We start from the raw sequence: 27,689 nt of genomic DNA, 5'->3' as shown, positions 1-27,689 counted from the left end.
AGCAGACATTGAACCCATCATAAGAAGAGTAAGATACAGAAGGTCACCACTAAAGAAGTTGGCCATGTCCAGAGTGCTGCACCCAGACATTTTTTTACTTGAAAGTTTAGTGGAAGGAAACAGTGTGGCATTAAAAGCTCTATTATCAACAGGGAAAGCAATCACATTCACAGGATGCGGGCTGCAATTGTAGGATTAACGTTTTAATAACTCCTGGAAGAGAGAGTCGGGAGCTTTTCAGATTGAGTTAATTAAATAGTCAGAGTCTGGAGGAACGGTTAGGTAACATCAGCTGAATTACTAACATGAATGAACCTTTAATATACATTCTGTTTTATAGAAACTGACATCTTCAGTGAGAAATAAGCACAGCTGGATTTAACGGGGGTCACACAAATCAAATCTGATTTAGCAATTAGACCTGCCCTGTTTCAACTCGAAGCGGACGTGTTGACTGGCAACAATAAAAAGCCTGAGGATGTTGATTGAGTCATGTTTCACTTATCAAAGCTCTTTTGCTCTACATCATAAACCAGAGATATTCGTCATTGTATGAAGATTGTGCATTAAGATGATGCTCTGGCCAATAAACGGCACTGTTAAATTTTTGCCGCTGTTGTTGGACAATAGACTCCTCAGACATTATCAGATGAGCTATCATTACGTTGACACTGGTGTATCTTTGTTGTCTTTAATATCTATGTTTCACAACAGAGAGGGGGTGGAGAAACTCGTGACTGATGGACCTAACAGCTGGTAAGAGGGAGAGGCTCGCCACAAAGGTGTTAAGAGAGTTGCGGCTAAAGCGAATAGCTGTGCCCTCCAGCTCATGTCTCGCTCGTCTAATGGGAAGAAAATAGCAGAGCTGACTAGTAGGATATCTGTTCACATGTTGGGTAAGGTGTAACGAAAGAACTGTAAAGAAAGGAGAAGAAAGTTGCAGTCAGCTCTAAAAGAGGAGCACATGAAAAAAGACCCCACAAACTACAAGGTTAATAAATGCATGCTTAGTAATTTAGCAATGTTAGCTTTACCGACAAACTCTACGCATTTAGTTTATAGGTACATTTTAGCGTCCGACCTTCACTTCCCTGCATCTGTGAAAACATTCCTGGTTAAAAGCCGAGGATGAACAGATTACCAATTAATGGATATAATTGAGTCTCTTTACAGTCAAGTAAGTGTTAATTAAATAGATATTGGCAAGTCATTTGCTGGGTCAGTTGAAGATGTGATACAGTTAAAGTGCACGTTTAATCCACGCAGAGAAAAAGCATAAAATGTGGAATTTTCTTCATCCTGTCTTGGAGTTTGTTTGTTTGTTTGTTTGTTTTTGTTGAAATCTCATCTCATGTCATTTCAAGTAAAATAAAACATTTAGTGCTCACAATTACACAGTCGATGCTTGTAAGTTCAGCTCTAACAAACGCTAATGCCTTTTACATTAAATCAGATTTTTTTTTTTAATGTTAGCTTTCTTTTGGTTGGTGGGAAATTAGTGAAAATGTAGTGTTTTAAATAAAAATACCACAAAATGTTTGAAGTTGGATTATTTTTTGTTTTGCTTTATTACAAAAAAAAAAAAACTATTTTAAGCTCTAAAGGACATTAACAGTCAATACATTCATAGCAATTTGTGTTCCAGGATTACAGACCACAAAGAGAAACAGTTCTCAACTGTTAAATTTAGAGTTACATAAAAAGCCACAGTGTCACAGAGCGTCACTAGGACATTAAATTATAATTTAAATCCAACATTCAATGAAAAATATGCAAACACTTATTCTTATGAAGCTTAATTGATGAATGTAACCATGTTTTAAACTACAAATGCTCGTGTGCATACAAACCCAAGCATAATTTTGTGGAAAAGGCATAAAAAAGGTGGCAGTGCCTAATATCTAAGCAATGTTTAAGCATGGCTCAAAAAGAGAAAGATTGATGAAAAGACGCATGTGTAAATATTTATGGAGAGTTAGCCGGAGGTATAAGCAAACCTTTAAACTGCTTTGGGCCCCCTGCAGGACGGGGTTCCCAAGGATGTTTGAATACACAGAGGACAAGATGACGAATGCACCGGCTGTATACATACAAAGAAAAACACCTTCATAGCTTGGAAATTATGCATATATGGTTACTGCTACTGCCGCTTGTGTCTGAGCTGGTAAAACATTTAAAACCGTCAACAAATCTATATGCTATATGCTATAAAATACTTACTATGGCTGTATGAGAACGCAACGATAAACTAGACTTTGCCTTCCTCACTCGAGAGTGGGTTAAACGCAGAGTCCAGAAATACAGCAACATAAAAGATAAAAAAGGAAAAAAATATATATATACAGAGACAATATAAACGGGAGCTTCGTTGTGCTGCGGTGGCCAGAAGTGGACTCTCAAACTAAATTCAGCAGGATCTCATAAAACCTTCAGCCGGCTTTGGTTTCATGTGTAAATGTGGCAAAAAAGGAGTTGGGGTTGATCAAACAGGCTAAGCAGGCGCGACTTTCGACACCCTTTCACGGAGCAAATGTGGACGGCTTACGGGGTCCAGAAGAAGAGAGACTTCTCAAGCTTAAACAAAAGAGAGCGACAAGTCATCTGGCATGGACATAAAAAAGATTCTCATGGACATCAACCTTTTGAAGAGGGATTTCTAGAAATACACATGCTGGCGCAAAACAAATCTAAAAGTGTATGTGATGTATAAAATCGGGGACATGTTTTAATCCTCTATATTATTTCATGCTGACATTTACGCACTGATCTGGTTATTATTCTGTAATCGGCAAACCTCGGCGGTCCGGAGGGCTATCTGAGGTTGTCTTCTCGCTGAGCTAAAGAGCCAGAAGCAGGGCTTGTAGTAAAGTGATTATTGTATCAGTGGCGTTATAATGGGCCCAGTGTGACAGAGAGACAGCGACGGCTGACACTGAAAAGAAAAGACTGTTGTCGCTGATCTTCCGTCACATAAGCTCACAGACAAGATGCAAAGCCATGCTGATGTGACAAGGATGTACGCACGCCATAAAACCAGCGCTGCAAAGAATAGCGCTGTGTGGTGGGGTGTGTGTGTGTGTGTGTGTGTGTGTGTGTGTAAGGAGGATAAAACAGAAACCCAACCCAGCTTGAAACTGAGAAGATGTTAGTATATTTCAGTAAATATGAGACTTATAAGAGCTAACTTACTAAAAAAAAAAAAATGACACTTTTTTATCTAAGTTGATCATTTTCTTCAGTAAGAGAGGAAGGAAGCGAGTGAGACAAAAAGCACAGCAATAAGAGCCGTTTCCTCCATGTAAAAGCCGGATCTTCTGGACGGCTTAAATCAAATTAAATGAAAAAGCTAAATCATTAATTGTGAATGCACTCTCAGTCATTCCATTAATTAAGTTGAAGATTCCCTGTGTTAACAGCTAATGCATCCAGAAAGCACAGTCTGAATTTCAGGCTTACATCAGCCTACAGACTAAAGTTTAACACCGTTCAACTCAATACAACTTGCTGATTGTAGGACAAAGGCTTCCTCCTGAGAACACGTCTCCTAGGTAGTTTTTATTCTAAATGTTTCCCTCAGAAAATACAAAAAAAAAACCTCAGAAAAAAAAGGAGTCAATTCAATATTTTAACCCTTTTACCATCCGAATCAACCATGCAATCAATACGAAACACAGCTCTTCATGTACCCTGCACATGGTCGTGTACAGTTTGGCTGTCAACGCAGTAAACAGTGTCTGACAGCAGTGTCAAACACACAATACCCCCTCGAACTCAGAACCCTGCGCTTTTCACACACAGTGCACACATAGTGTTGATTTTATAGAGAGAGAGAGGGACTGTAGCGAGATTTGTTAGGACCAATAACAGATCAGATTTCCCCAACATGTGTCTGGAAAACATCACATCCACTGTGGTAACCTTGTGGATGCAGCAAGCAGTCGCTACTATGACGCTCCTATCAGAAAGGCTGTGTAAGAATGAAGACGTGTGGTATTCATTTGACTACAAATAGGCTTTCTAATGTTTAAGAAAGCGTCACAGTAAATCTGGTGAAAATCTAAATACGTGCAATGGTTTTTTTTTCTTTGTGGCATGAGAGGTTTCCTGTATCGTTACTTTTTCTTGCCGTTATCAATCGGTTTTGACTTATCTTTACATTTTACTGATTTATACAACTTTGCTGCCAACCCCTGCTGCACCAGCAGACTTTATGTTATTGGTAACCTTGGTAAACACCAAATAATATCTGTTAAATTGATGATAACAATGTTAAAATAAATTTATCTATGGCAAGATTCGATGTAAACCTAATTTTATCTTGCCACCATTAATAAATGAGGATGGCAGGATAGCAACAAAGTGCAATGCTTACTGAGAACTGCAACACACACACACACGCACGCACGCACGCACGCACGCACACACACACACACACAAAAACAAGAGTGGATTTTTAAAATCTATAAAAAAAAACAGTTTACCTACATCTTTCCTGTTTCCTTTATGCTAACTCCTAATTTATTTTAAGAAAAGTTTTAAAAGCCAGTGTGAGCTCCAGAATTTTCTTAGCAGAAAATGCCCCAGGAGGAAAAATGCATAATCTGTCCAGTTGCTTATTGCTTGGACTGCAGATGAAATGATTAAAGTAGAAATTTGACTCAGAACAATCCAGAAGTGAACAGACTGCAGCTGCAACACAAACATAGCATATGCATGCACAAGTGTTTGACCTCTTTTTATCCAAACTAAGAAGTGACCACCATGGGCGTGTCACTTAGACAGGGAACAAAGTCTATCATGCATCAAAGCGAATTCAAACCGTTGTCCATGGCGGATTTTAACCGCTTTTTTTTGTGACTGCAAAAAGGAGGTACAAACAAAACGAGCTGCTAATGCTAATGAGCTAATATCACTGACTTATTGTCACTCCACACTGCTAAACACTTGCCACACAGGTTTTTGTGTGTAAATATGTACATATGTATGTGTTTGAGGCTGTTGAGGTAACAAGATGTTTGCGAGGGATAATGTGAGCCGTGCTCTAGATGGGTGTGACGACAGGAGGAAAAAAACAAAAACGAACTGAGTGGGGATATCAAGAAGAAGAAGAAGCCCGTCAAGTATGAAAACAAGCAACAACAAGTTCAATCATAGCTGAGAGCGGGATGAGTTATGGCACACTCAATTTAATTTTAACTAATGAGGCATCCATCCACTTCCATGATTCTGCAGATATGATTACAAACAAAAAAAAAAAAAATCTAGGCTTCCTTCACCGAAACGACATGAAGCATCTACTTTAAGCTCTCTATCTGTACAAGATAAAGCATATGGCTTCTTCCAGTTTTAACTATGAGCATGTTGTTTACACAGATCCCAAATCAGCATATTCTGCCCACCCAATCTGATCAGTCGGTTAATCATCAACTAACAAAGTTACAAAGCCAAATTAAAATCCAGGAGTCGAGGCTGCCATTATCCCTCTCTAAATATTTACCCTGTTTCAACATAGCTGAGCTGTCCGTGCAGCACCGACCGGAGAGACAGAGAGGGCTGTGCTCCGGGGTTAAGGCCAAGTCTGAGGCCAGAAGAACACGCGCATAAAACACACGCGTGCATATCTGCATGCTCAAACGCTGTGGTGTGTTTGACGGAGGACGCGACACGGTCCAAACGCAACGACATAGACGCCACGGGCATGTTGCCGTGAAAAGTTACAACTTTTTTTTTCTTACGCCCGCGTCAGGGAACGACTGCGTGAGCAGAACGTGTGCGTTATCTCTGTGCATGCCTGCGTGCGCGTGCAACACATGAAACGTTGGCTAAAAAGAGATAGAGAGTGGATGTTGGGGGAAATGACTCGGTTTGGGTGTGACCTGCTCAGCAATGCACTGGTGATCATGCGAGACCTGTTCTAATTATATACTTCTCAAGAAGAAGGTCGATCCGCTCTCATGGGCCAGGAGCTTGTGCACGCGTCCAAGAGGATGCACTGATGTCGAGTGCGAGACAAGTAAAGGAGAGCAATATGGCCTGTTGTAACGGCGCTCATTGGAGAGTTTGTCCTATTTCAACAGTAAATTAAAGTAGGACAACTCACTCTGTCAGTGAACGTGTTTGTGGGTCCGTGCGACAGAAAACCCAATGCGGTGCAATGCAGATGTTTCTGTGTATTTTTGTTTTAGATGTTTGAATAATCAACAGGCTTCATTTCATATTTGTTATTGTTCTTTTATGCTTTTATTCCCCTCCCCCCATCCTTTTTGCTCAATCAGCTTTTTTCTAGTGTTTTTTTATATTTTATTTTATTTATAGACCTGCTCTGGTTTTTCCAGGAAAAAAATGGGACAAATGGTTAAAGAAAAAAAAAAGAGCTAGACAAGTCCCCATAACAGCTGCTTATTTCCAATTATGATCTGTACTTCAAAATAGACGAGAATATGTGACCTCAAAATGTGACCTCAAAATAGTCAGAAATTAACTGTGTCAGGTTTTTGTACTAATTATATTTCACTAGATTAAGTTCAGATATTTTTTTGTCCTCGTTAACATCTATTGATCTCACTTGCCAGTGCTAACCGTTTACTTAATGATGCAGTGAACAGGCTTTTTCCGACAATTTTCCAATTTTCTATGAGGTTTGACCTTTTTATACCCCAAGAACTAAATCAAATTACAGAAAAATGTTCTACATTACCTGACAGGTGATTGTTTTGTTTTCAATCCAACAGAAAATGAAGGAATTTCAGCTTCAAGTCTGCACTCTTGCTGGAGCACTCTTACTTCCAGTCAGAATAAACATGCTGGTCGAATTAAAACATTGTTTTAAACCGTGGTATACCGGTATCAATAGTTTAATGACCAGCTGTGAGTAAAAAAGTTTCTTAACATTGATGCGATTGATTGATGTGTTCATAGACTAAAAATGGCAAAAGTTCTTTGTTTCGACTCATTTTAAGATTGGCTCAGAACTACTCATAAGAGGAAATTGGCTGATCGATTGGTGCTGCTACAGTTTTACCCACGCTGTGTATTTCTGGTAACACAGCAGCATCTCTGCAGCCATGTAGGAGATGGAAATAAACACTTTTTCTTGTGGAATCATGTGCTTTTCTTTACTTGTCCCATGAGAAAGGTTGCAAATTGATGCAGGCAGTTAACAGTGGTGTGACAGATTGCCAGCACTCCTAATTTTCAAAAGATCCACTGAAAAAGAAACGTACCAATCACACCAAGAGGCGAATTGTGAATAAATTTGAGCATGACTCTGCTTCTGCCTTCTGATGATCAAAATCCTGATATAAACTCTTAGTTCTAAACAACTCAGTCTCATATTAATCTAGAGAGATCTAAAGTCTCTTTAGAGATAAAAAAATAAAAAAAAGCACAAACACATAAACCATCATCTTGTTCTCTAGGCTTTGGGTTTAAAATAATCTCTCAGTTGAGATCATGAGCTCCGTCTGATAGACGGCTTGTGACAGAAGGACTAAGAAAAAAAGGTTTTCTTTTTTCTTTCATTTTGCTACCACTTGGGAAATGATTGCATACGGTTCTCCAAAACTGCCTCCAACTGTGCTCAAAAACATGAACATGCAGAATGAGATACTCGCACCAACCCCCTGTGGCCGCCCTTCGTTCTTTACACAGGAAGTGGTTTGAAGGATGCTATCGCTTCAGTCCTTTTAGATACCTCGATGTGAAATACTAAGGGGGGCTGTACAGAATTACATGGCAGCCTGTTAGGGGTTTTTTTTATCCTCTTAGCAAAATGGTGGCAATGTTTTTATTTCCAGTGGGATGTTGCATTTCTAAAAAATCAAGCCACAGTGTTGATGTAGTGTAATCAGATCTACAGAGGTCAAAACATTGTAGCTTGTTCTGTAAAGTCCTATTACCATTATTGGTTTAAAAAAAAGCCAGTTTAATTCCTCAAAAAGATTTACCTTCCTTTTCCTCTTTATTACAGTTGACTCACATGACCAGAAAGGGGTAGGGCAAAAAAAAAAGACCTGATGCTGCTCATGCTATTTCCAGTTTTTAGCTCTACATAGTTCCTCAACAGCTTTTCAGCCACTAATCTGTAATCTGTCTCACCGGCCGAGACACGGCTTATGCTTTTCTTACCTTGAGGGAGTCGAAGCAAGCAATCACCCGTCCGTTGTCCACCTGGCAGCTCTTGGCCGGATGGGCAAACTTGCACTCCTGGTCGGAGCGCGAGCACGTGCCCCTCTGAAATTCCCGGCATACTTCCAGTGTGAGCCACTTTGTGTCGCGGATGTGTGCTATGTTCATGGCCATGGCAAAACGCAGGCAAAAGGTGTTCCTAGCAAAGATACGTTCAAGTGCGGATAAAGTACTTCTTCTAGTGTTTTAATCCACAATTGTCCTGCCTTGTTTTAAATGTCTTCCTTGGTATCGTTGCTGCTTGTGACAAGCTGAAATGAAACATTCAGAAACGTACGGCTTGGTGAAATGCTGCAGGACAGTGTTTTGCTGTGGACGTTAATGAGTCATTTTCCCGATGCAAAACAGCATCTGGCAACAGGTCCGAGATATCCGGGAGACGTCTTAGCCAACTTGTTCCTCCTCACTGTTTGTGTTTATTGCTTACTCTCTTATGCAACATCCAAAAAGAGAGAGCCCTCTGGTTGGGTGCAGTGAAGCAGGCAACAAAGGTGACAGTCTGTATAGTCTGCTTCAGGAAGGTTAAGGACACTGAGGACTGAACAGAGGCCTTAAGGGGCTGAAGGCGATGGTGAAAGGCAAGGTGGGTGAAATGCTGTTTGTGGGGCCTGGCGGTGCAGTGGTAAGGCTGGTCAGCTGGTGGTGAGCAGCGAGGGTCGTCTGGTGAGTAGGGCTGATGTTGGAGTGGATGCTGATGGTGGAGCAACGGGGAAGGGCGTGGTCGTTGTCCCTTTACTCTTAAAACTGTGGCAGCAAGCGAGCGAGCAAGGGGAGAGGGGAGGGATGGAGCTTCAGCTGTAGAAGCAGGTCAAAGCTGCAGCAGACATCAGGGAAGGCACTTCCTCTGAGGAGAGAGGGGGAAAAGAGACAGACAGATTAGTCTAATAGTGTGTGTTGAATAAATATTTTTTTTTTCTCTCTCTTGTAGCTTTCAGAGGAGTTTCTAATCCGCTGCACCTTTTAAATCGTGCCACCGCAACACTATGCAGCTGTGGGAATGAAGAAAATGTAAAAATGTCAGAAATGCAGCAATGTCAGCTAAAAACAAAAACAACATTCGCCATAGCCTGTGCACTAAAAATGCACACATGCTCATCGTGCCACCGCGCTCATACTCACACAGAACGACAACAAAAAAAACCCAAACAAAACCGCAGAAAGCAGCTATCCACAACTTCCGCCTCTTCTGATCGACGAGGCAAAATCAGATCAGATCGGCTCCAGTGTCGCCTACAGTCTCATCAAGCAGAGGTCGGTCAGTCATTAAAGCGGTTTAGGAAAGAAAAAAGAAAGGGAAGAGTGAAAGCAGGGAGGGAAGTTGAGGCAGGGCATGAGGGAGAAGAGTTTAGTCATTTCCTTTCTTGTAAAGTCTTGTGAGAGTGGGGACCAATGAGAACGAGCGGAGTTGCAGCAACATTCTGGGCCGAGGGCCAGGTGAGAGCAAGAGGGGGAGGAGCAGACAGGAGGCCGACCTGACTGCTGCTGGAGAAAAACACAGGCGCAGAGCGAAAATTATCACTCTGTTTATTATTTATATAACTGCTGGTTCTCTCATAAACAGGTGATCAGTCACGCTGCCACACAACGCATTATTCTCACCGGGCCAACATCACAGCCCTGCGTCGGTCTCCATGTTATGCTTATTACAGCAGGATACTTTTTAAAAGTTTAAAAAAGATGAAGGCTTGTTTCCTCGACTAAGGTTTTCTTTTCCAGGCAGTGTTTATTTATTTATTTTTGTCATTTTTTGGTGCACCAATTTGCTCGCCATTTACATGATTGGGCTCCCAGGGGCCCATTCTGCTCTTATCGCACCGGCAGCCTGAGTCACCACACCCTCTGCGCAGAGAAATCGCATTTCCCAGAAAAAGTATATGCACCTTCAGTAACACAACTGACCCCTGCTAAGTTAACGATCACAACACGCTATATCAGAGCGGCGCAGAGGCTCAGCCCGAGCCACGAGGATCCAGCAACACAGTCAACATGTTAGCAGACCCAGAGAAGCAGAAGAGAAATTATACCTTTTTACCTTGGATGACCTTGAGGAAGTATTACTGCTAGAAATGACCTTTGGAGCTCAACCATAATTGTAAACAAATGCTGCAACTTCTTCAGTTGTGCAGCTGCGTATACAAGTTCACTGCATAAACAATACAGCTACCATACAGGGCTGTAGGCAGGAGACTAGTAACTTTAACAGTGTCTCTAAATGAATTATTTTAATATTTTATCAACTGTTTGTTTCTCAGAGAATGACTGGTGCCTGGAATCACACATATAGCACACAGTATACCATCATTTCGTTTGCATGAATTTCAGTTCCCATGAACTCTCCTAGTTTTTCATCATTTCATCCTTAAAGATCAGCCATGTCTGCAGGACCTGCTTAACATCATATAGTGTTGATGAGACTAATGCTGTTGCACTGCATGATGCAAACACTCCATAAACCACACTGCAGCTTTTTTTTTTTCTGAACAATAGCCACAGCTGGACACCATTAATGAGCGGGAACGGAGGATTCTATATAAAGATTTAAGTGAAAGGCATCAGCGGCCGTCTTTAAGAAAACGAGAGTGTAATGACTCGACGCTTGAAAAACGGCTGCCCCCTGAGATCCGTCTTAATCAGTTTCCATGGTTTCTGTTTGAGTCAGGCAAGTGGATATCTGTGACAATGCAGTATAAGGTAATGTGCTAGCGGGATAATGAGCTCTCCTTATGATCCATCATGTCCAGACGCAGGCATTCTTGCCCTATTGATTTCTTCATCTCAGTGGCCTTTCCTGTCAGTATTTCCAGTCCTCTATATAATTCCACTTTAACTGTCTCCTGTGGATCCATCTTTAAAAAAAAAAAAAAAAAAAAAGTTATTGGCTTGAACCATCAAATTCACATTATGTTTCAGGATGAATTCATACAGGAGCCAAAGCTCCATCCATATATTAATGTGACTGTCGCGTCTAAACTCTCCTCCAGCATCCTCGGCAGCCCTCCTTTAGGCTCCAAGGTCTCGCAGGCTGGTGCAAGGTCAGCCACGACGGTGGAACATGACGGCGCGAGAGAGCAAACAAAAAAGTCTGTGTGCTTCCCGTCGGCCTTTCGAACACGTGGTTCAAATATTGCATGGCGGCGAAAAGAAGAAGTTCATCTTCGATATCAGCACATCAGCAGCAGCGGCTCGCGGTCATGTGACACCGGCGAATGCCTTAACGGCATACGCGGTATCAGAAACAAGTCTGCACATCTTTTGCTTTCTCTTCATAATGGGCTGCACAACATATCGGCTCAGCAACGACAGCACTCGGCTTTCACAGAACGCACAAACTGAGCACAAAGCCTGCTTGAGATTTGATTGGTGATTATTCACTGAGGTTTTTCTCCGGCACAAAAGACTGTTTTGCAACGGAGACGTGTCTCAACTGATTAAGAAGACGAAGCTGTCAAAGTATTGCAAAAGTACGAAGGGGATGTTGAAGTGTTGCTGTTATTTTAACCGAAAAAAAAAAAAAAAGAGGTGTGGTTGCCAGATTAAACTTCCCCAAAATTAATAAGGGCCCACATTTTAAATGTAGCTAACAGCACATTAACTTAGTTTGACAGCTTAGGTCATGAAAAATAGAAATGGTTCAAATTTCCTCTTTAAATTAAATGAACTTTTTCAGTAATCTTGTAAATGAAAAAAAAAAAAAAAAAACAGACAAGAGGGCAAACCGTCATCACTTTATGCTTCATTCATACTTTAAATAATACGGAATAAATGAATGTATGTTAGTGATCATAGGCACTACGTGCTTGATTTAATTTACTAACACAAATTGGGCTTTAAATCCAGTCTGATTGTTTTTTTGTTTGTTTTTACCTCGACAGCAAAGAGATAGGCATTGGCGCCTTCTGGTTTGCTGCTCTTCAGTAAAATGGAGTAGTTTCAGCATTCTGACAGAGGTGGAGTCAGGGTGACAGTTTGCTGATGCAGGTCATCACAGAACACAAACCAGTGGGAAATGCAACACCGCTGGCCTTTGTGCTCACACTGCACCGTGTGCTTGGAAAAAAAAAAAAAGCATCCTCGCTGACCTTTACATCCACACATACACTTTGGTGCACATATCAGCTCATTTATAGTCGAACATTTGTTCCTGAGAGGCCAATGCAAACCAGCCATGACTACTGAGTAAAAAAAGCACTTTTTCTGAAAGGAAACCAATCAGACTATTTTTTTTTAAAATTAATAATACATGACTCATGTGTATGGCAATGAAACCACAGGACATCCTGTTGGTTTTATTTCGATATTGACATTCATTCTTATGCTCCTTGTGTCATCGTCATCACTACCAAGCTATTAGGTCTTCTTAACTATTATGTCTACTAAGTTTTTGTCCTTCAATTATATATAATTTGACTCTGAAAGTGCAGCCCCGGCTAGGAATGCCAAACAAACAATGCCTATTGATTCCTCTTAGCGCAAACCGCTGGGGACAATGAGATCTCTTGTTTAGCATACATAGACAAAACTAGTCTCACATACACACACACACATGCACACACTGACAACATACAGAAATGCAAACCTTAGCAACAAAACACAAACCTCGGTCTGTCCTAACAGAGAGTATTCTTCAGATGTGGTGAATATCTAGCTGTCTGCAACACTGTATCTTTGTGTACATGTGTGATTGGACCCATGTATGGCCTCATGGCACAATAAGTAGCTGAGCTAATGAGTGGATTTTTTATTTTTTTAGCTTCAATAATTAGGGCAATTATTAAGATTAGCAAGGTTAGTACACACTACACTGAGTGGGCATGAGCAGATACATTAAGGTTAAAAATATAATTAAGATTCTAAAAAAGCTAGAATGTTCTACCCTACTGTTCTAATGATTTAAATTTAAACAGCAAAGCAAACAGGGACAACAGTTCCTGTTTTAAGAACTTTAAAACTACCACTACATTTAGAGGAAGGTTTACAAATCCATGTATAAAAATCAGGCTGTAGACATTAGAAATAATAGCTCTTTTTCTGTTTCAGACAAAAGCAGTTTGTTGGTGGATAGTTGTTGGGCAACTTTAATTGTTTTTGTGCAAATAGTGTGACACCATTAAACTCGAGGTTACCGTCAGAACCTCATGCAGGCGTGTGCCTAGAAATGAGCAAAGGCAAATTCAGTTTATGTAGTTACTGGAAATATAAACAATGTGTATGAATAACTGTGATCTGCAAAAAACAGATCTCAACAACTGTCTCCGAGAGATTCTGCAGACGTGCGCTAGACGGGTCGGTAGGTTTTAATGGAGGATATATATCGCTCTAAACCTAAATGGCAATGGACCAACAACTTGCCAAAACAGTGTTTATGTTGTCTGTGCTGTGGTCCGCTCGGTTTGCCGTCCGCATGACGGAGTGACAATACTTTGCAACACGATAGAGAAGGTCATATTTTTAAACACCGTTGTCATAATTGCCTAGCTGCCTTGCCTACAAAAACAGAGTAGAGGATGTTGAAAAATGGAACGAATCCTGTCTTTATCCCAGCCAGCCACGCTCTGCTCAAAGTGCCGTGTCTGAGGGTTATTTAGCTGTTTATATGGAGCAGGGGGAGGATAAAGGAAGATGTAGCACTTAAAAATGGAAATACAGTATCTGAGGGGCACTTTTAGAAAGGAAACGACATGGGTGAGCTTCCGGATAAACTCACAACTGTAAATATATTCTTAGTTATCAAAGTTTATTGAGTGTGTAGTTCGACTCATTCTGATGTATTTTGTGAGATAATTTTACTCTTCACAAGTCAGTAAAGAAAAAAAACCCACAGCATTTCTCTGTTTAAAATATATTTTTACGAGTACAAACACACATACAACACTTTATTTTGGTTTATGCTGATGCACTGCCCACAGTAAAAAGTCATGGTTCTTGTGTATTAGTAATCAAACTAATCTCTAAATTTTGTGTATGCTTAAAGTATGCTACTTTGGAAGACTTACATTTTTGTAAAAGAAGAATTATCCTTCTTTTACAGAGAAGGATCATTTTGAGTTGGGATAGCTCATGTTTTAAATATGCATTTATCGACCTACGTTAGAAGTCTGAAGCAAACATTACAGTATTACAGTGCTAAGTACTGACTTACGATGCAAATGAGGGTGAAAGGAAGCTCTCAAATATTTGCTCTGTCTATCTCTCCTAAAATTATTAACTGCTGATAAGCAAAGAATTAGATAAGTATCATGTACGATTAAAGACATGTTAATTATAGGAGTAACACAGAGCTGTGTCCCGCCTCTGACAGCTGTTCCAGTCAATTATTATTATTAGCTTAGCCAGGATTGTACAAAGTGGAGAGAGACTTACCCAACAAAAGCTGTGGGAAAGTGTCACTCAGATGGGGTTAAAATGTTGTCATAACATCATAGGAACATGTATAGGATTCCTCGTGTAATGCAGGCTTAACCTGTCAGTGCAGACTCACCCATGCACAAAATCCTGTCTGTAGGGCAGATTAAATCACAGGTGACATACATCACTGGACAACAGTCTGCACCCAGAGTTTACATGCATATTTACACTGACAACAGCAGCATGTTGCTCTGACATCGCAGCGAGGCAACGACTCGGAGAAGTCTACCTGCAGGAAGGACTTTTCCACAGTCTCCTCTTTAAAGTCTATTACGCTTTAGTCCGCGTGTCTACACAAATTCAAATTGCACTGCTACTATTTTAGCAACCGTGAATCCAGCTCAGTCACAACAACATTCCTCTTCCTTTCCCCCAACCACAGACACACCACCAAGAAGAAACCCAGCAGGGCAAACAGGAGGAGGGCAGAGATAGTGAGAAGATCAGACAACGAGAAGGGAGAAAAGGAACGGAGGCCAGAGTTCAATTCTGTGTAAACTGTAAACATCTCTTGCATTACTTATTTATTTTTTTATGTACGGTACAATAATTAATGATTTTCTTTTGGTCAGAGTGTTCTTGGAATCTGAAAAGAGGAAATGGAAGCCGAACGGATGAAATACCTAAAATAACCGCAACTCTGATACGAAACAAACCATTTCCCCACAAATATTAGCACTTTTGCGACTTTTAAACTGACAAGATGAGCTGAAACAAACCCAGCACTTTAAAGAAAGAAAAGCACAACGCAAGAACCTAAAAGAATACTTCAAAGCGTTAAAAATGCGAAAATTCACTTACTTTCTCTCCCGTCGAAACATCAACTAAATTATCTCCATGTACTTGGACTTCCTACTTGTCCCTCGTTGCCTCTTAAACTTTCTTCCTCCCTATTCGTTACTTGCCTGCTGTCAGTCGCACGAAAACACTCAAACAGACAAACCCGCCAACACACACACACACACACACACACTCCCACAGACAGTCACCCTCTAACACACTCTTCTCCCGTGACCCAAAATGCTTGGCAACATTCTACTGTCCTGAAATACGGCTCTCACCATAAAAGGTAGCAGTAGCCTCTTATGTCACACGCAATTTACATATGCTGGGGTGGGAGTTTGGCTCACACAGCATGCATGTTAAAAACACACAAAGATATGAAGCCATGCTTTCCACCTTTGGGCTGACGCAGCAAGAAACGGATGGCGGGGGGGCAATGCCTTTGGAGATCGTTACCATTCTCAATGTTTACCATGCCCTGCAGGATTCCAACATGTCCAACGTTGAGTCAGATGGAGGGAATGGAAGCTGAGTGGGCGATCTATTGATCCTCTCCACTGCTTCCTGGAAAAACCACGGCCCTCCAAAGTCTCTCTCTCTCTCACACACACACACACATATACCAGCATATTTTCTCGCAAAGCAGCGCTACCCTCAGGAAGAAGTTGTTGTGTGACGGTGTGATTTGAGCCAAGAATGTGTCTTTCAGTGAGTGTGTGCTCATTTCTATAAAATAGGCTACAACAAATAGAAGTCCACTCGCAGCAGAAGACTGTAAAGGCAATGAATCTCGATCTCTCTACCTATGCGCTCCACTGCATGGAGACTTACTTTGCAAAGTGGAGCCTGAAGCTCGCACACGAGGAAAGATCTCGATAAACCAACAAGACAGGGTGGAGGGTGGTGAACCTCAGCTCTTACCTCTCACATTGCTCTCCAGTTCTGTGCGCGTGAGCTTCCGTGTGTCGACTGGCTCTGTGTGTTTATGCGCGCATTCAGACAGGCCGCGACAGCAGACCCTTAGGCACCGGCTGGACCATTCTCAGGCAGGCAGGCGGGCAGGGGGAAGGCAGGCAGAACGCAGCAAGGCAGAGCGACTGGCAGAGGAGAGGCAAGCGAGGGAGTGAGTGAATCAGCAGCGAATGAGTGAAGGAGCAGTGCAGAACCGAGCACCAGAGTGAGAGAGCGAGAGAGAGAAAACGAGAGCGAGAGAGAGAGGAGTGTGTGTCTGATCGCTCACGCGCGCGCTCCTGTGCGTGCGCGTGTGTGTGTGTGTTTGTGTGTGTGTGTGAATGTGTTGCAGTGTATCCCCTCCCCAGGCTCTCTTCGAGCGTCTGAGCCGGGCTGTGCCGAGCTGTGCTGAGACGGGTTGGGTTGTGTCTTTACTGATCCCCCAGCCTCTGGATCGTCTGTCTGCTGCAGGGAAGTGCTGCTCGCTGGGCGGCAGTAGCAACAGCTGTGGAGGAGGAGGAGGAGGAGGAGGAAGGAGGAGGAGTAGGAGGGAGCCCTGACTGCACTGAGCATACAGATCCTGCAGTTCCCTCTCCCTAACCTAAACTCAAAGCCAGCCACGCCCCCACTCTCCCCCCCCCCTCTCCCTAAAACAACACCAGGAAGTACTGGCTCACTTACAGCAGCATTGCCCTTGCCTTTCCAGTGAAACTGGGGGAAGGAGAGAGGAAACGGGCAAAAAAAAAAAAAAAGAATGAGAGAATAATTTAAAGAAAGAAACAAGATAAACATAAAAAAAAAATGACTGCGGACAATGAGATAGGGGGGGGGGTATCCAAAAGCAAATAACATCACGACCATGAGGTTAGACTATGAGCAAAGTGTGTGAAAGTTGGGTAGAAAATGGAAGCTGGGTGGAATGAAAAGAATAAGGGGTGTGGAGGAAACAAGTATGGAAAGATTTACAGGGAGTGTGTGACAGAATAGGTCTGGATTCTGTCCCGCTCCCCTCTTTCTCCTTCGAGCTGCTTTTCTGCTGTGGCATGCAACCCTCAGCTCAGTCTCATTGCAACAGCATCACACGGTACACCAGTCATACCCAACCTGCGCTGTAGTTATATTCTAGATATACTACTAGTGGTACATTTAAGGTAACATCAAGGAGAAAAAGTAAATAGAGGAAGTTTGTTGCATTTCAGAAACTTAATAAAGGACAAAGTAAAGTGGGGAAACATACACAGCTACAAAGTCTCCTGTACGGCTGTTGACACAAGGCTTCTGTGCATCGACCTTTGTATTCGGGGAAGAGCTGTTGTGTCAGAGGGGAGCCTCTAAAAATTGAATTCAGCTATGATGCTGCAATATCCGGTAGCTTAGGAGATAGAGGCCCTGGCATCAAAAGGAATCCTTCCAGGTTTTAAGCTGCGAGCAGAGCTTTGTTACTGATACTCTTTTCACTCATACTCTTGTGAAACCTCATTTTCCTTGATTGTGATCAGAGGAAAGGAACATTTATATAGTTCTGTTTGAAATATTGAAACTGCTTTACTAAATATTTTCTTTAACAAAGAAAGGAAATTCTATGTCGTTCCTAAAAATGAGCTAGCTGAGAAAACACATGAAGCCGAAATATTTGAGGGGATATTTCAGAATTTGAGAAAGTGGTGTTCCAGAAAAAAGCAGATGTTACGCAGTTGACATCTTACCTGAAGTATATATTTCTCATAGTATCTTCATTTAGTAAACATTTAGAACATTTTGGGCAGAAAGCTGGAGCTGCTAACTGCTTCGTATCTCAGCTGATTCTGCCGAAGATGAAAACAGCTTTTGTTGTTTCGTGTTTCTTTTCAGACCTTTTTAGATGGTGAAAACATTCCAAGATACGAAGGCTCAGATTTAAACCAACTAATCAAACCGTTAAAGGTCCACGATCAAAACAGACTTGTTCTGTCTTAAAGTAACTCCAACGTCAATAACGTCAAAATGCTTTTATGGAAACACTGTTTTGAGAACCTTTAAACAGGCACTTGAGGACCAGGGTTGGGGAACTCTGCTTTACATATTTCACACAAAATGATCTCTGGTGTTGCACCAGTAGGTGCAACACCAATGTATGAAACATCTGTCCACAAAACAGCCTTCACAGCCCCAAGCAGCTGTGACAGTTTTGAGATAGGAGTTGTGGTCTGAAACTGTTAGTTTGTGCCTTTAGGCCTCAAGGCCTAAAGGCACAACTACTCTACATTTATCCAAAAATAAAGAACCCAATAGAGTTATCAGACACAAGTTGGATATTAACTGTTTATACCCTTCAGAGAGGATTTTCAATCAACGTGGAAAAGATGATGTTGTCTTCCATCTGAACAACATGGAAACATTGTTGAAAGGTGAAAGGGTGCTTACTCAAAGACGTCTACTGATATCCAAATGTGGTTTAACAAAAGACAGTTATGTCTTTGGACTGAGTAAAGACGAGTATTAGCTAGCCTTTAAAAGTAATTTAAAAAAAAGACGTCTGTGGACATCCGGTCTTGAGAGGATAACCTTTTAATAGGTTCTGAACAAGCACCTTTTGTTTGAAGTGCTTCCTCAGCTCTAACTGAAAGGTGAAGGCATTTCCTTTGAAGACATTACATTTTTACACCCAAAATCTATGGCAATTCTCACTCCTTTTTTCCCAGAAAATGGTATATTGTTATATGTACATTACTGTAGATGTGAGTAACATACAACAGCACAGTCCCAGTATTTCCTAAAGAAACTCAAATTTTTCCGTTTGTCCGCCTTTAACTGGTCTGAGCAAACCAGATCCAGTGTTGCATCTCTCCACACGTGGTGATAAGTCATTGCTAATTTACACATCAGTCCCTTAAATCCTTGGTGCTAATTTGTAGATAAGAGAGCAGCAGGGGCCAATGTCTTATAGTTCACTATGCCCGATAGTGAATTACATTGAAGCAGTGAGAAAGCACAAAACACTTTGTTATGCAAAATATAACAAGCGATTGAATTTTATGTGCCTTTATCCATTACCAGCTGTTAGTCTGCAGTGTTGGAAAGAACTACTTCCTATTATGGAGCAATCCGGCTGGAATGCTGTTTTAAATTATCGGAACATTAGCTTTGGACGGAAGGCGAGTTTTTCTTGACCCATAATTTGAAACAGCGACTGATTTTCTTACACATACTAGCATTAGCTCTAAAGATCTGAAGTCCCTGTGAAACTCAAACACTGACGTGGAATTTCCCCTTTTCTGCTGCAGCTGACAGCGTTCTACTGCCTCTCTCTGTTCTGCCCTCTGCCTCTTTCTTTCACTCATCCACCATGCTATCTTATTCATATATTTATGAACTATGCATCATCATACTGCCATTGGCAGCTCATATCACAATAGCTTAAATCCAAACGTGGAAAAAAAGCTTAGTCTTAAAAAGCCACGCAGCCTCGATGTCTGCTTTGTACACAGTTTTATTTCCCTACCGATCCAAACATAGATCTGACAACTGAAACACATTTTGCATTCACGAAACGCCTGCACATTTAGCCTGACGCGCAACATCTTCAGGTTCTGCAAAAGTCTGAGTCAAATCTAAAAAAAAAAAAAAGTCTGAACTTTGTTCATTTCTACATATTTCTCCAGATGACATTAACCAAATGGGTTTTTTTTTTCCCCATGTGTCTTGTCTTACAGACAGAAGGGTGTTGTGACTTCTCTTCTCTGTGGAGTTCAGTGAGAGCAGCATGAATAAACACAATGAGTCTGAGAAAACTGTTCACACACAAGCGATGATAACCAACCGAAAACAGGAAGAAGTGAGTAAGTGGTATACTAAAAGGGGAATTCCGCCAGCAAGAAAAGTGAAATAGCCAACTACTCAGCCCCTAAACGCATAAGTAAAACGTTGTCGTTAGATTTAGCAAATCGCGAAAATTAACTCCACCAACGTCGGCTCCGCAAAGCATTAAGGTGAAACAGTCTCTCCTTTGTTGAGTCCAAATATTTGATGAAGGATTTGTATCTTTTAAAAATATCATTTCGGGCTTATAGTTATCAGAAAGTAAAACTAAGACAGGATTCTTGAGCTAATTTCACAAAGAAGCTCTACAAATCTTGATGGTCCATTGAAGTCATAATTTAATCTTGGCAGCAGCAGCTTTTCATGTGTGACTCATTTGTCTCGGTCAAATAAAAAAGTCCTCACGTCGGGTTTTACCTCCACATGTCCTCTCATATTTTACCTCATCCCTAATGAACACAACTTTCCATCTTGTGCTTCCATATCATCTCAGGGCTGAGCTATTTGTCAGTCGTCTGTAAATGACTTTGGTTGGCAGATGTGAACTCTCACTGGTCTGAGGAGACATCCCAGAGCTTCTGTGAGTCAAACTCTGAAGGCTCATCCATCACGAGGTCTCCAAGTACACATTACAATCACATTACAGACCATCACAACAACTGGAAGAGCACAATGATTTAGCATCAAATGAAAACAGCTTAGGGATGAATTTAAAATGGTCCTGTTTTACAGGCTGCAAAATGACAGCAAAACATATTTCCCAGAGACCAATGCAACACAGTGCTCTCTCTTTGTTTATAGCAAATTAAAAGTTAAACAAATGAGCCTCTTCATGTAGAATTGCAGTAGCATTTGCCCGTTGCATGCTCTGTGGTTTTCTCTAAAGTTTTTTTTGCTTTTTTTTTTTCCATTTTGACACAGTGGTGGGAAGCAGGTGCAGTTCAAACTGCCAGATCTGAAATACAGACTGAGGAAATAGCAGTGTGCTTTGTCCCCATCTGACACGAAGTGTTTAAGAGCAGATACTGTTTGAGCTTTGCGCTTATCTTGGAGATAAAATAAAAACTAAATGGAAACACCTTTGCGTAGGATTTCATTGTAACTTTATCTCATTTTCTGTCTGAATGCAGTCAACAGATAAAATGTATAACCATTATTCGCTCCTTACACACAAATTCTACTTACAACAGCGGAAAGAAGTTGAGAACTAGCTAAATTAGTTTACGTTAGATTCGTATTGTAAGTCTTGTAGAAAGTAGCTAAAGCATAACAACAAACACAAAACAATAAATATTCTTAGAAATAGTTGCGCACCGAGTCAGTATACAGATATAAATCCTTCAGATAGATTCATAGACAGAAGTTTTACCTGCGTGTCTGTCTATCGCTGACGTGCCACTGGGACAGACCAAGCCGCTTCAATGCAGGTCATGCTGGTGCAGTGCATTGTGGGACGAACTGACATCTTCATTCCTTCCTTCCTCTACTTCTCTCACTCTAACTCTCTCACATTCTCATAATAGGACCGTCTGCTTGGCAACGGCCATACCGCAAATGTGGTCAGGTTTACTGCAAGCCATCACTGCGGAACATCAAGTCTCCATGACAACAGCTCCTTTATCTCATTTGCATCTTCTGCTTGCATTATGAACTCATGCCAAATATGGTCACCTTGTTATTTTTGCCCGCCTCTCTCAGGATCCCCTTTTTTTTTATAACTTCCTCTTTCCCTCCATTTGCACAACCGTGCATGCACTCTTTGCATTTAACATGCGCACTCTGAAGACCTAACAGAAGCACCTGCTGCAAGCAAGTACAGCTTTCGATTAAAGTGTGCAAAGTACAATCATACGACTTCTATTGTCTTCAGGTTGTGAGTTATGTCCTTTTCTTCGAGACATTTATGCTGCATTAACTTATACCGGCGGATTTCACAAACAACTTCATCACCGTGTCAACAAAAAAGTGAATATTTTTAATAATTTAAGAGTACATTTTTGCAGCTACATTCGTATGTTTTGAGCTATGTGACTAATAAAAAGGAGTCTGACTGCGTATGCATGCTTAGAATTGCTTCTAAGAGCGCATTAAAAGAGGAAGCGTACGTGACATTAGGTCAGTTTGCAGCTTGAGAGATAAGCTATAAAGCTAAATGATACATTAGGACACGGAGGGCTTGTAGGGTGTCGCTGAGTCACACACACACACACGCACACACACACACACACACTCTACTGGGCTTCACTTACCCCTTCGGTTGTTCGTCTGCGTAGACCAGTGCTGCATTTCCTCCACTCCTCTTCCTCCCAGAAGGACTATGTCTATCAAACCTTCACTGGAATGTTGAACCAGGCCTCTGGGGCCCACACACGCAGCAACACTCAGCAGCACTCAGCACCTGTCTCCAACTGCCAGCGCAGAGAAAGAGACACGGTCAATCACACAGGACAGCACAGCAAAGTGGGAAAAATAAGCGAGAGAGTAGGAGGTGGGAAGCAAGCAGTTCATCAGCAAAATACTCTTCTAGATACGGAACAAAAGGAAGGAATATGCTTAACAGCCTGATTGGGCCAAATAAAAATCATTACTTTAAATAAGCTGGGTTGCTTCTTTGCAAAAATGAAACACAGAAGTACTGACTAATATCTATTGTAAATGTCAAACAGATAAAAAGTACATTGAATCTGCCATCTTAAAGCAAACGAAAACGGGGATTGTACAGGAGTGGAATTTTAGACTTTCAACAAATCTAGTTTAAACATTTATACAATTTCTAGTAGCCTTCCAATATCATTTTTCAAAAATTATAAGTATTAAAAGTACTGGAGACATTTCCGGTGGTCTGCTAACACAAAAACTAAATGTTTGGTCATAATAGCTATCAGGAGATTATTTGGAGGAAAAGGTGAAAGCTGGCCGGCCTGAGGACACCGTCCTAGCTGTTAATTATAGGTGTGTTAGCATCAGTTTGAGGGGGTGTGATAGTACAGGAAGGACAATAGATGGCATCATAAAAAAAGCGTTATGTGGAAAGATTGAAGCTACATTTTAAAACATTAGCCAGGAAGTTACAGCTTGGGCACAAATTGATCTTAAAACAGACAATGAGGCAAAGCATAGCACTGAATTAGTTGTGAAGTGGCTCAAAAGTTGACAAAGTACTTTCTTTTTGAATAGTCATCTCAAAGCCCAGAGCTTAGTTTCGTGGAATATTTGTAGCGTTAAAAAGGAGCAAAGGAACAATAAAGATGACTCAGTTACGCCAGTTCTGAGTAAAGGAATGGGCCAAAACTCCAGAAAACTGTGCTGAGAAGCTTGTGGAGGGATACAAAAAATGTTTGACACAAATAATATTAAAAAAGTAATTAATCAATTCTACAGATATAGTTCTAAAATGAAAAATAAAGTCTTTAAAATATCTAAAGACGTAGCTCCTATTATTCCTTCAGTAAATATAAATACTTTTGGTAATGCTAACTAACCTAAAACAGGAAAAGTTCTGTGATTTATTTTTCTTTTGCTACGGTATATTTTAAAATAAATCAATTGATTGTCCACTGTTGGTAAGGTGGTACATAATACTTTAATTTGAAAGAAAAAGGTATAGCTTGATACAAGAAAATTATTTTATTTTACAATAATAACAACGTGCAAATTGTAACTAATAACGAAAATTTTCATGAAGCAAAAAATTACAAAAACACTTCTTGACTTTTGAAATATGAACATTTACTGTATTTTCCGCACAATAAGGCGCACCTAAAAACCTTCAAAAGCCAACAGTCCGCCTTATAATCTGGTGCGCCTTATATATGGACCAATATTGAGCCACAACAGGTCTAGCAACTACGGTAGAGTGCGGAACAAAGGTACGGGTGGCAACCCTTCCTGTAGCGTCTATTCTGTGCGCCTTATTTATGAAAAAGGTTTTAAAATAGGCCATTCATTGAAGGTGCGCCTTATAGTGCGGAAAAGTTTCCAATTAAAAAGTACAATTTTTAAACCTAAAGGTCAACATTGTAAAATATATAAAACGATTTGCTTCTTTCATAACAGTACTCTGTATTTAATTTTTGTAGTTTGAACTATATATAGTAATCACAGAAATTGGGTTATGAAAATAACCCAGCATTTTTTACTGTGTATACACCAACAAATCAACTGTAAATTACAAAACCTTTCATAGTTTTCAGCATATATTCCTTAAACTTACCGCAGAGACCCCGGCAGCAGCAGTCTCGCCCACTCTCTGAATGGCTGCTGTGACTTCAGGGTTGGAAGCCAGTAAAATTGGGCCTAATTTAGCCTCCCCAGCATTGCAAGCTGCCATCAGAGACACACAGAGAGAGAGAGAGAGAGAGAAAGTGAGACCCTTCCCTTTTAAAAACTCTTTGGAAACTGTGGTCCACAAGTTGTACCACTACATTCTTATCTTAATGTGAAGAGATAAAATTGTTTGAGAATGTGCAATTTCTACAGCTGTCTTTATCTAAAAGCTATAAACTGAAGTAAATTGAAACCAAGTAAAATTCAACAAGTTTATTTCACCTTAATTTATGAGTGCCTTATCTTTCCCCAACTGTCACCAGATACGTAGGCAGATCTGCAAATGGATCCCAAGCCAGAATCAGAGCAACCTGTAATAAAATCACACTGGTAATTAGGTGAGAAGAGGCAACCTATCTAAGAGTCTATGCTTGCACCCTCCACTTTCTATGCTTGCACCCTCCACTTAGCCACTCCCTGACACTGTCATATAATCTTTAATAACAGCAACCTTCACTGTAACTAGACGCCGCAGGCGTAGAAGTCATCTGGCTGAGGTTCATGTGACAAAGAGATGGAGAGAGGCTGAAAGTAGAGCTGTAACTCCACATCGTATAACCCACTGGTGCGAAACGTAGCACTTTTATCTGCGCTTAAAATGTTTCAATTATCTACTTACATAAACGTCTGCACTGCCAATGCATAGGAAAGGAGGAATCACCATTAATGACTCTGACACACCAAGCATTTCCTTCAGAAACAAACAGCAGATGAGCACAATCTGTTTGTTGATGTATGTCTGACAACACATGGTAGTGCAAAAAGGGAAAGGCATTACTGCTCGTCGGTGCATTTGTGAAAATAATAGACACATCACTCCATTAACTGTGGCATTCCATGTATTCAAAATAAAAGGATTAGACGAGGATTACTCTTTGAGCCTCAATTCCCCTAAGATCGCGCAGTTTTGTTTTTTTTTTCTTCTCATGATATGGCCGCACATGTATTATTGAAGACAGTGATCACATGGAATACAAAACAGGATTAGCCACACTGGTGTGGTGAAGTACCTCACAATGCGTAGCAGGCCGAAAAATGCATGTTTGCAATTCTGCTTCATTTGTGTAAAACACCCAAAGCAGAAGAGTGTTTCAAATTAATCCCATTAGTCTGCCAGAGGCCCCTGTACAACCAACATGCATAATACGGAAGCAGAACCAAATGCAAAATCTAGAGGCTGTTGTTAGGCAGAAATATATGCATACTTCTACACACAAGTCATCTACTTGTGTTTTAAGAGCTACACCTGACTGGATGATACACATAATGAAAAATATTGTATACTTTGAAAAGAAATCCTACACCACGAACCAAGGAATGGGTACAAAATTCCTCAGCTGAATCAAGAACCTTCCTGCTGTAACCTGACAGCACTGTTCGACTCTTTGGAACCAGGTTAGTTTCTAAAAAATGTCTCTGCTAGCTTCTTAGCATCGGTCATTTTTAGTGCATAAAGTCACACTTTAAAATAAAATGAGAGCGTAGGAAGAACAATCTCACAATACCATAAACTGCTAATGAGGTTATTCAACGCTAAGTAGGTTTGTTATAATGGGCTGGTGGTAAGTAACTAAAACAGTATTTGAAAATCACTTAAAAACATCTTCCTCACTTAGTAACCTAGCAACCAGTCATTTCAACATGGAAGCCATTGTGATTCTTAAAATTTCCCCACATAATTATATCCCTCCACAGCCAATCACATGAGGCCTTGAGCCATAAATAACAGTCTGCTCCCCTACAGAGCTGTGCAAGTCTGTGCCATAAAGTCAACAAACACTTTCTCCAGTAGCGGGTCCTGCACAGCACGGGATTGGTTTAGCTGAAATTAAGATAAACACAAGAGGAAGAGGGCGGTAGGGAGGCAGAGAGAGGGAGAAGGGAGAGAGAAAGATAGGCATGAATGCAAAGAATGGCAAGAGTGGAGTGATGGGAAAAAAAAAAAGAGGAAAAGATAAACAAATGTAGCCTGTGATTATAGTGTCGCTGTGGAGGTTGTTAAATGGGACTCTGGTTATGAGCTGTATCATTACAGACTGTGCAAACAGTTGGTAAAATAAAGCCCTTCTATTTGAAACACTGGCTTGCTACAAGATCAATTCACACAGCTTAAACTAAATTATTGAACTATTTACCAAAAAGCTACAAAAATAGCACGATAGCAGAACCTCGCGTCTGTATGCGCTGCACTTTCAAGCCAAGTGCAGCAGTAACCGCAGTGCTGTTAAACAACTTAGTCTCTTGAGCATTATATTTAGATTTTATGACAAATACTAAACTGTGACCCATTAGGGTAATTTAAGATGTGAGCTCAGTATGGTAACAAGTCATGACTCCAATTATAATCAAGTAATTTCATCTTACATGCCTGGAAGAGGACATTGTTCCATTTGCTCACTCTGGGTGATGATAGCTAGGACTAGGAATGTTGCTAATGTGTTGCAAAATACCAAAACGTTTGTGTTTCTTTAGAGGTCAGACGGTTTATCAGACCTCCTCATAACGCATCTTCGCTGTCTTAGAGTCTGTGTGGCAGAATGGCGACACAGTTGCATAATGTTAGAGCCTCTGTTTTAGATAAGTTATTTTCAAATTGCCACAAAGTCTTTTGAAACAAACAGTTAAAATATGTGGTCACACACTTCCTGAGCCTGATAAACATACGTGTCATTAGTAAAAATAAAAATAAAAAACGGAGAAATGTCTATTATTTTTCAGCTGTTCTTATATAGGGAGCTGGTTCTTTCAAGTCCCAGTCACACTTAATTGTGCATGCTTATAATATGGTATGTGTAAGTGTTTTAGCACACGCAGAAGAAATTTTTTGCAGAAGGGTAAGAGCTTTGTGCATTATTTTTCAAACTTTACCGGTATTATTTTATGACCCCTAATGGCTTCTGGAGAAAGGCACCAGCTCCTCTGTGAGCCTGAGGGTAGAAAGAAATGGGTGGATGGATGTTACAGTGTCTTGCAGAAATAGTAATTCAACTAAACATTTTTCATCAATTGTCAAATTGAAAAGAACTTTAATGTGTTTTCATTTTGCTTTCATGTTGTAGAACAACACAAAAGTAGTGTGTGATTTTAAAATGGAAAGAAAATGATTGTTTAAATTTATTTTTGCTCTTACTCTGGTACTCTGAAAACAAGAAAGCTAATTAGCTTTACAACTCACCTAATAAGGAAAGCAAGGATACCTGCGTGTAATTTAAACTTACTATGGAAACAGTGTGTCGGCA

At 40.7% G+C, this 27,689-nt stretch overlaps 1 protein-coding gene across 14 annotated transcripts in view; it reads right to left on the bottom strand.

The window, feature by feature from the left end:
* mbnl1 (muscleblind-like splicing regulator 1) overlaps positions 1 to 24,763 on the bottom strand; it is a 45,137-nt gene extending 20,374 nt beyond the window's left edge. For 2 of the 14 annotated variants that reach the window (XM_088015050.1, XM_088015053.1), the window contains exons 1-2: positions 16,297 to 17,114; positions 8,128 to 9,031 (exon numbers count right to left, since the gene is read on the bottom strand). In XM_088015050.1, coding sequence (XP_087871176.1) covers positions 8,128 to 8,301 — 174 coding nt within the window. In that variant the 5' untranslated portion in view covers positions 8,302 to 9,031; positions 16,297 to 17,114. Of the gene's footprint in view, positions 1 to 8,127; positions 9,032 to 9,144; positions 9,164 to 9,306; positions 12,324 to 15,393; positions 16,224 to 16,296; positions 17,117 to 21,493; positions 21,574 to 22,373; positions 22,533 to 24,337; positions 24,448 to 24,672 lie in introns of those variants that run through there. The other 12 variants (XM_088015051.1, XM_088015056.1, XM_088015048.1 and 9 more) reach the window with 11 other exon arrangements.
* Between the last annotated feature and the right edge of the window lie 2,926 nt (positions 24,764 to 27,689).

The sequence above is a fragment of the Poecilia mexicana genome, unplaced genomic scaffold (genome assembly GCF_051168715.1).
Source record: "Poecilia mexicana isolate PSO_F unplaced genomic scaffold, ASM5116871v1 scaffold_17, whole genome shotgun sequence".
NCBI classification, from domain to species: Eukaryota; Metazoa; Chordata; class Actinopteri; order Cyprinodontiformes; family Poeciliidae; genus Poecilia; species Poecilia mexicana.
This window is presented reverse-complemented; position numbering and strand designations above follow the sequence as displayed.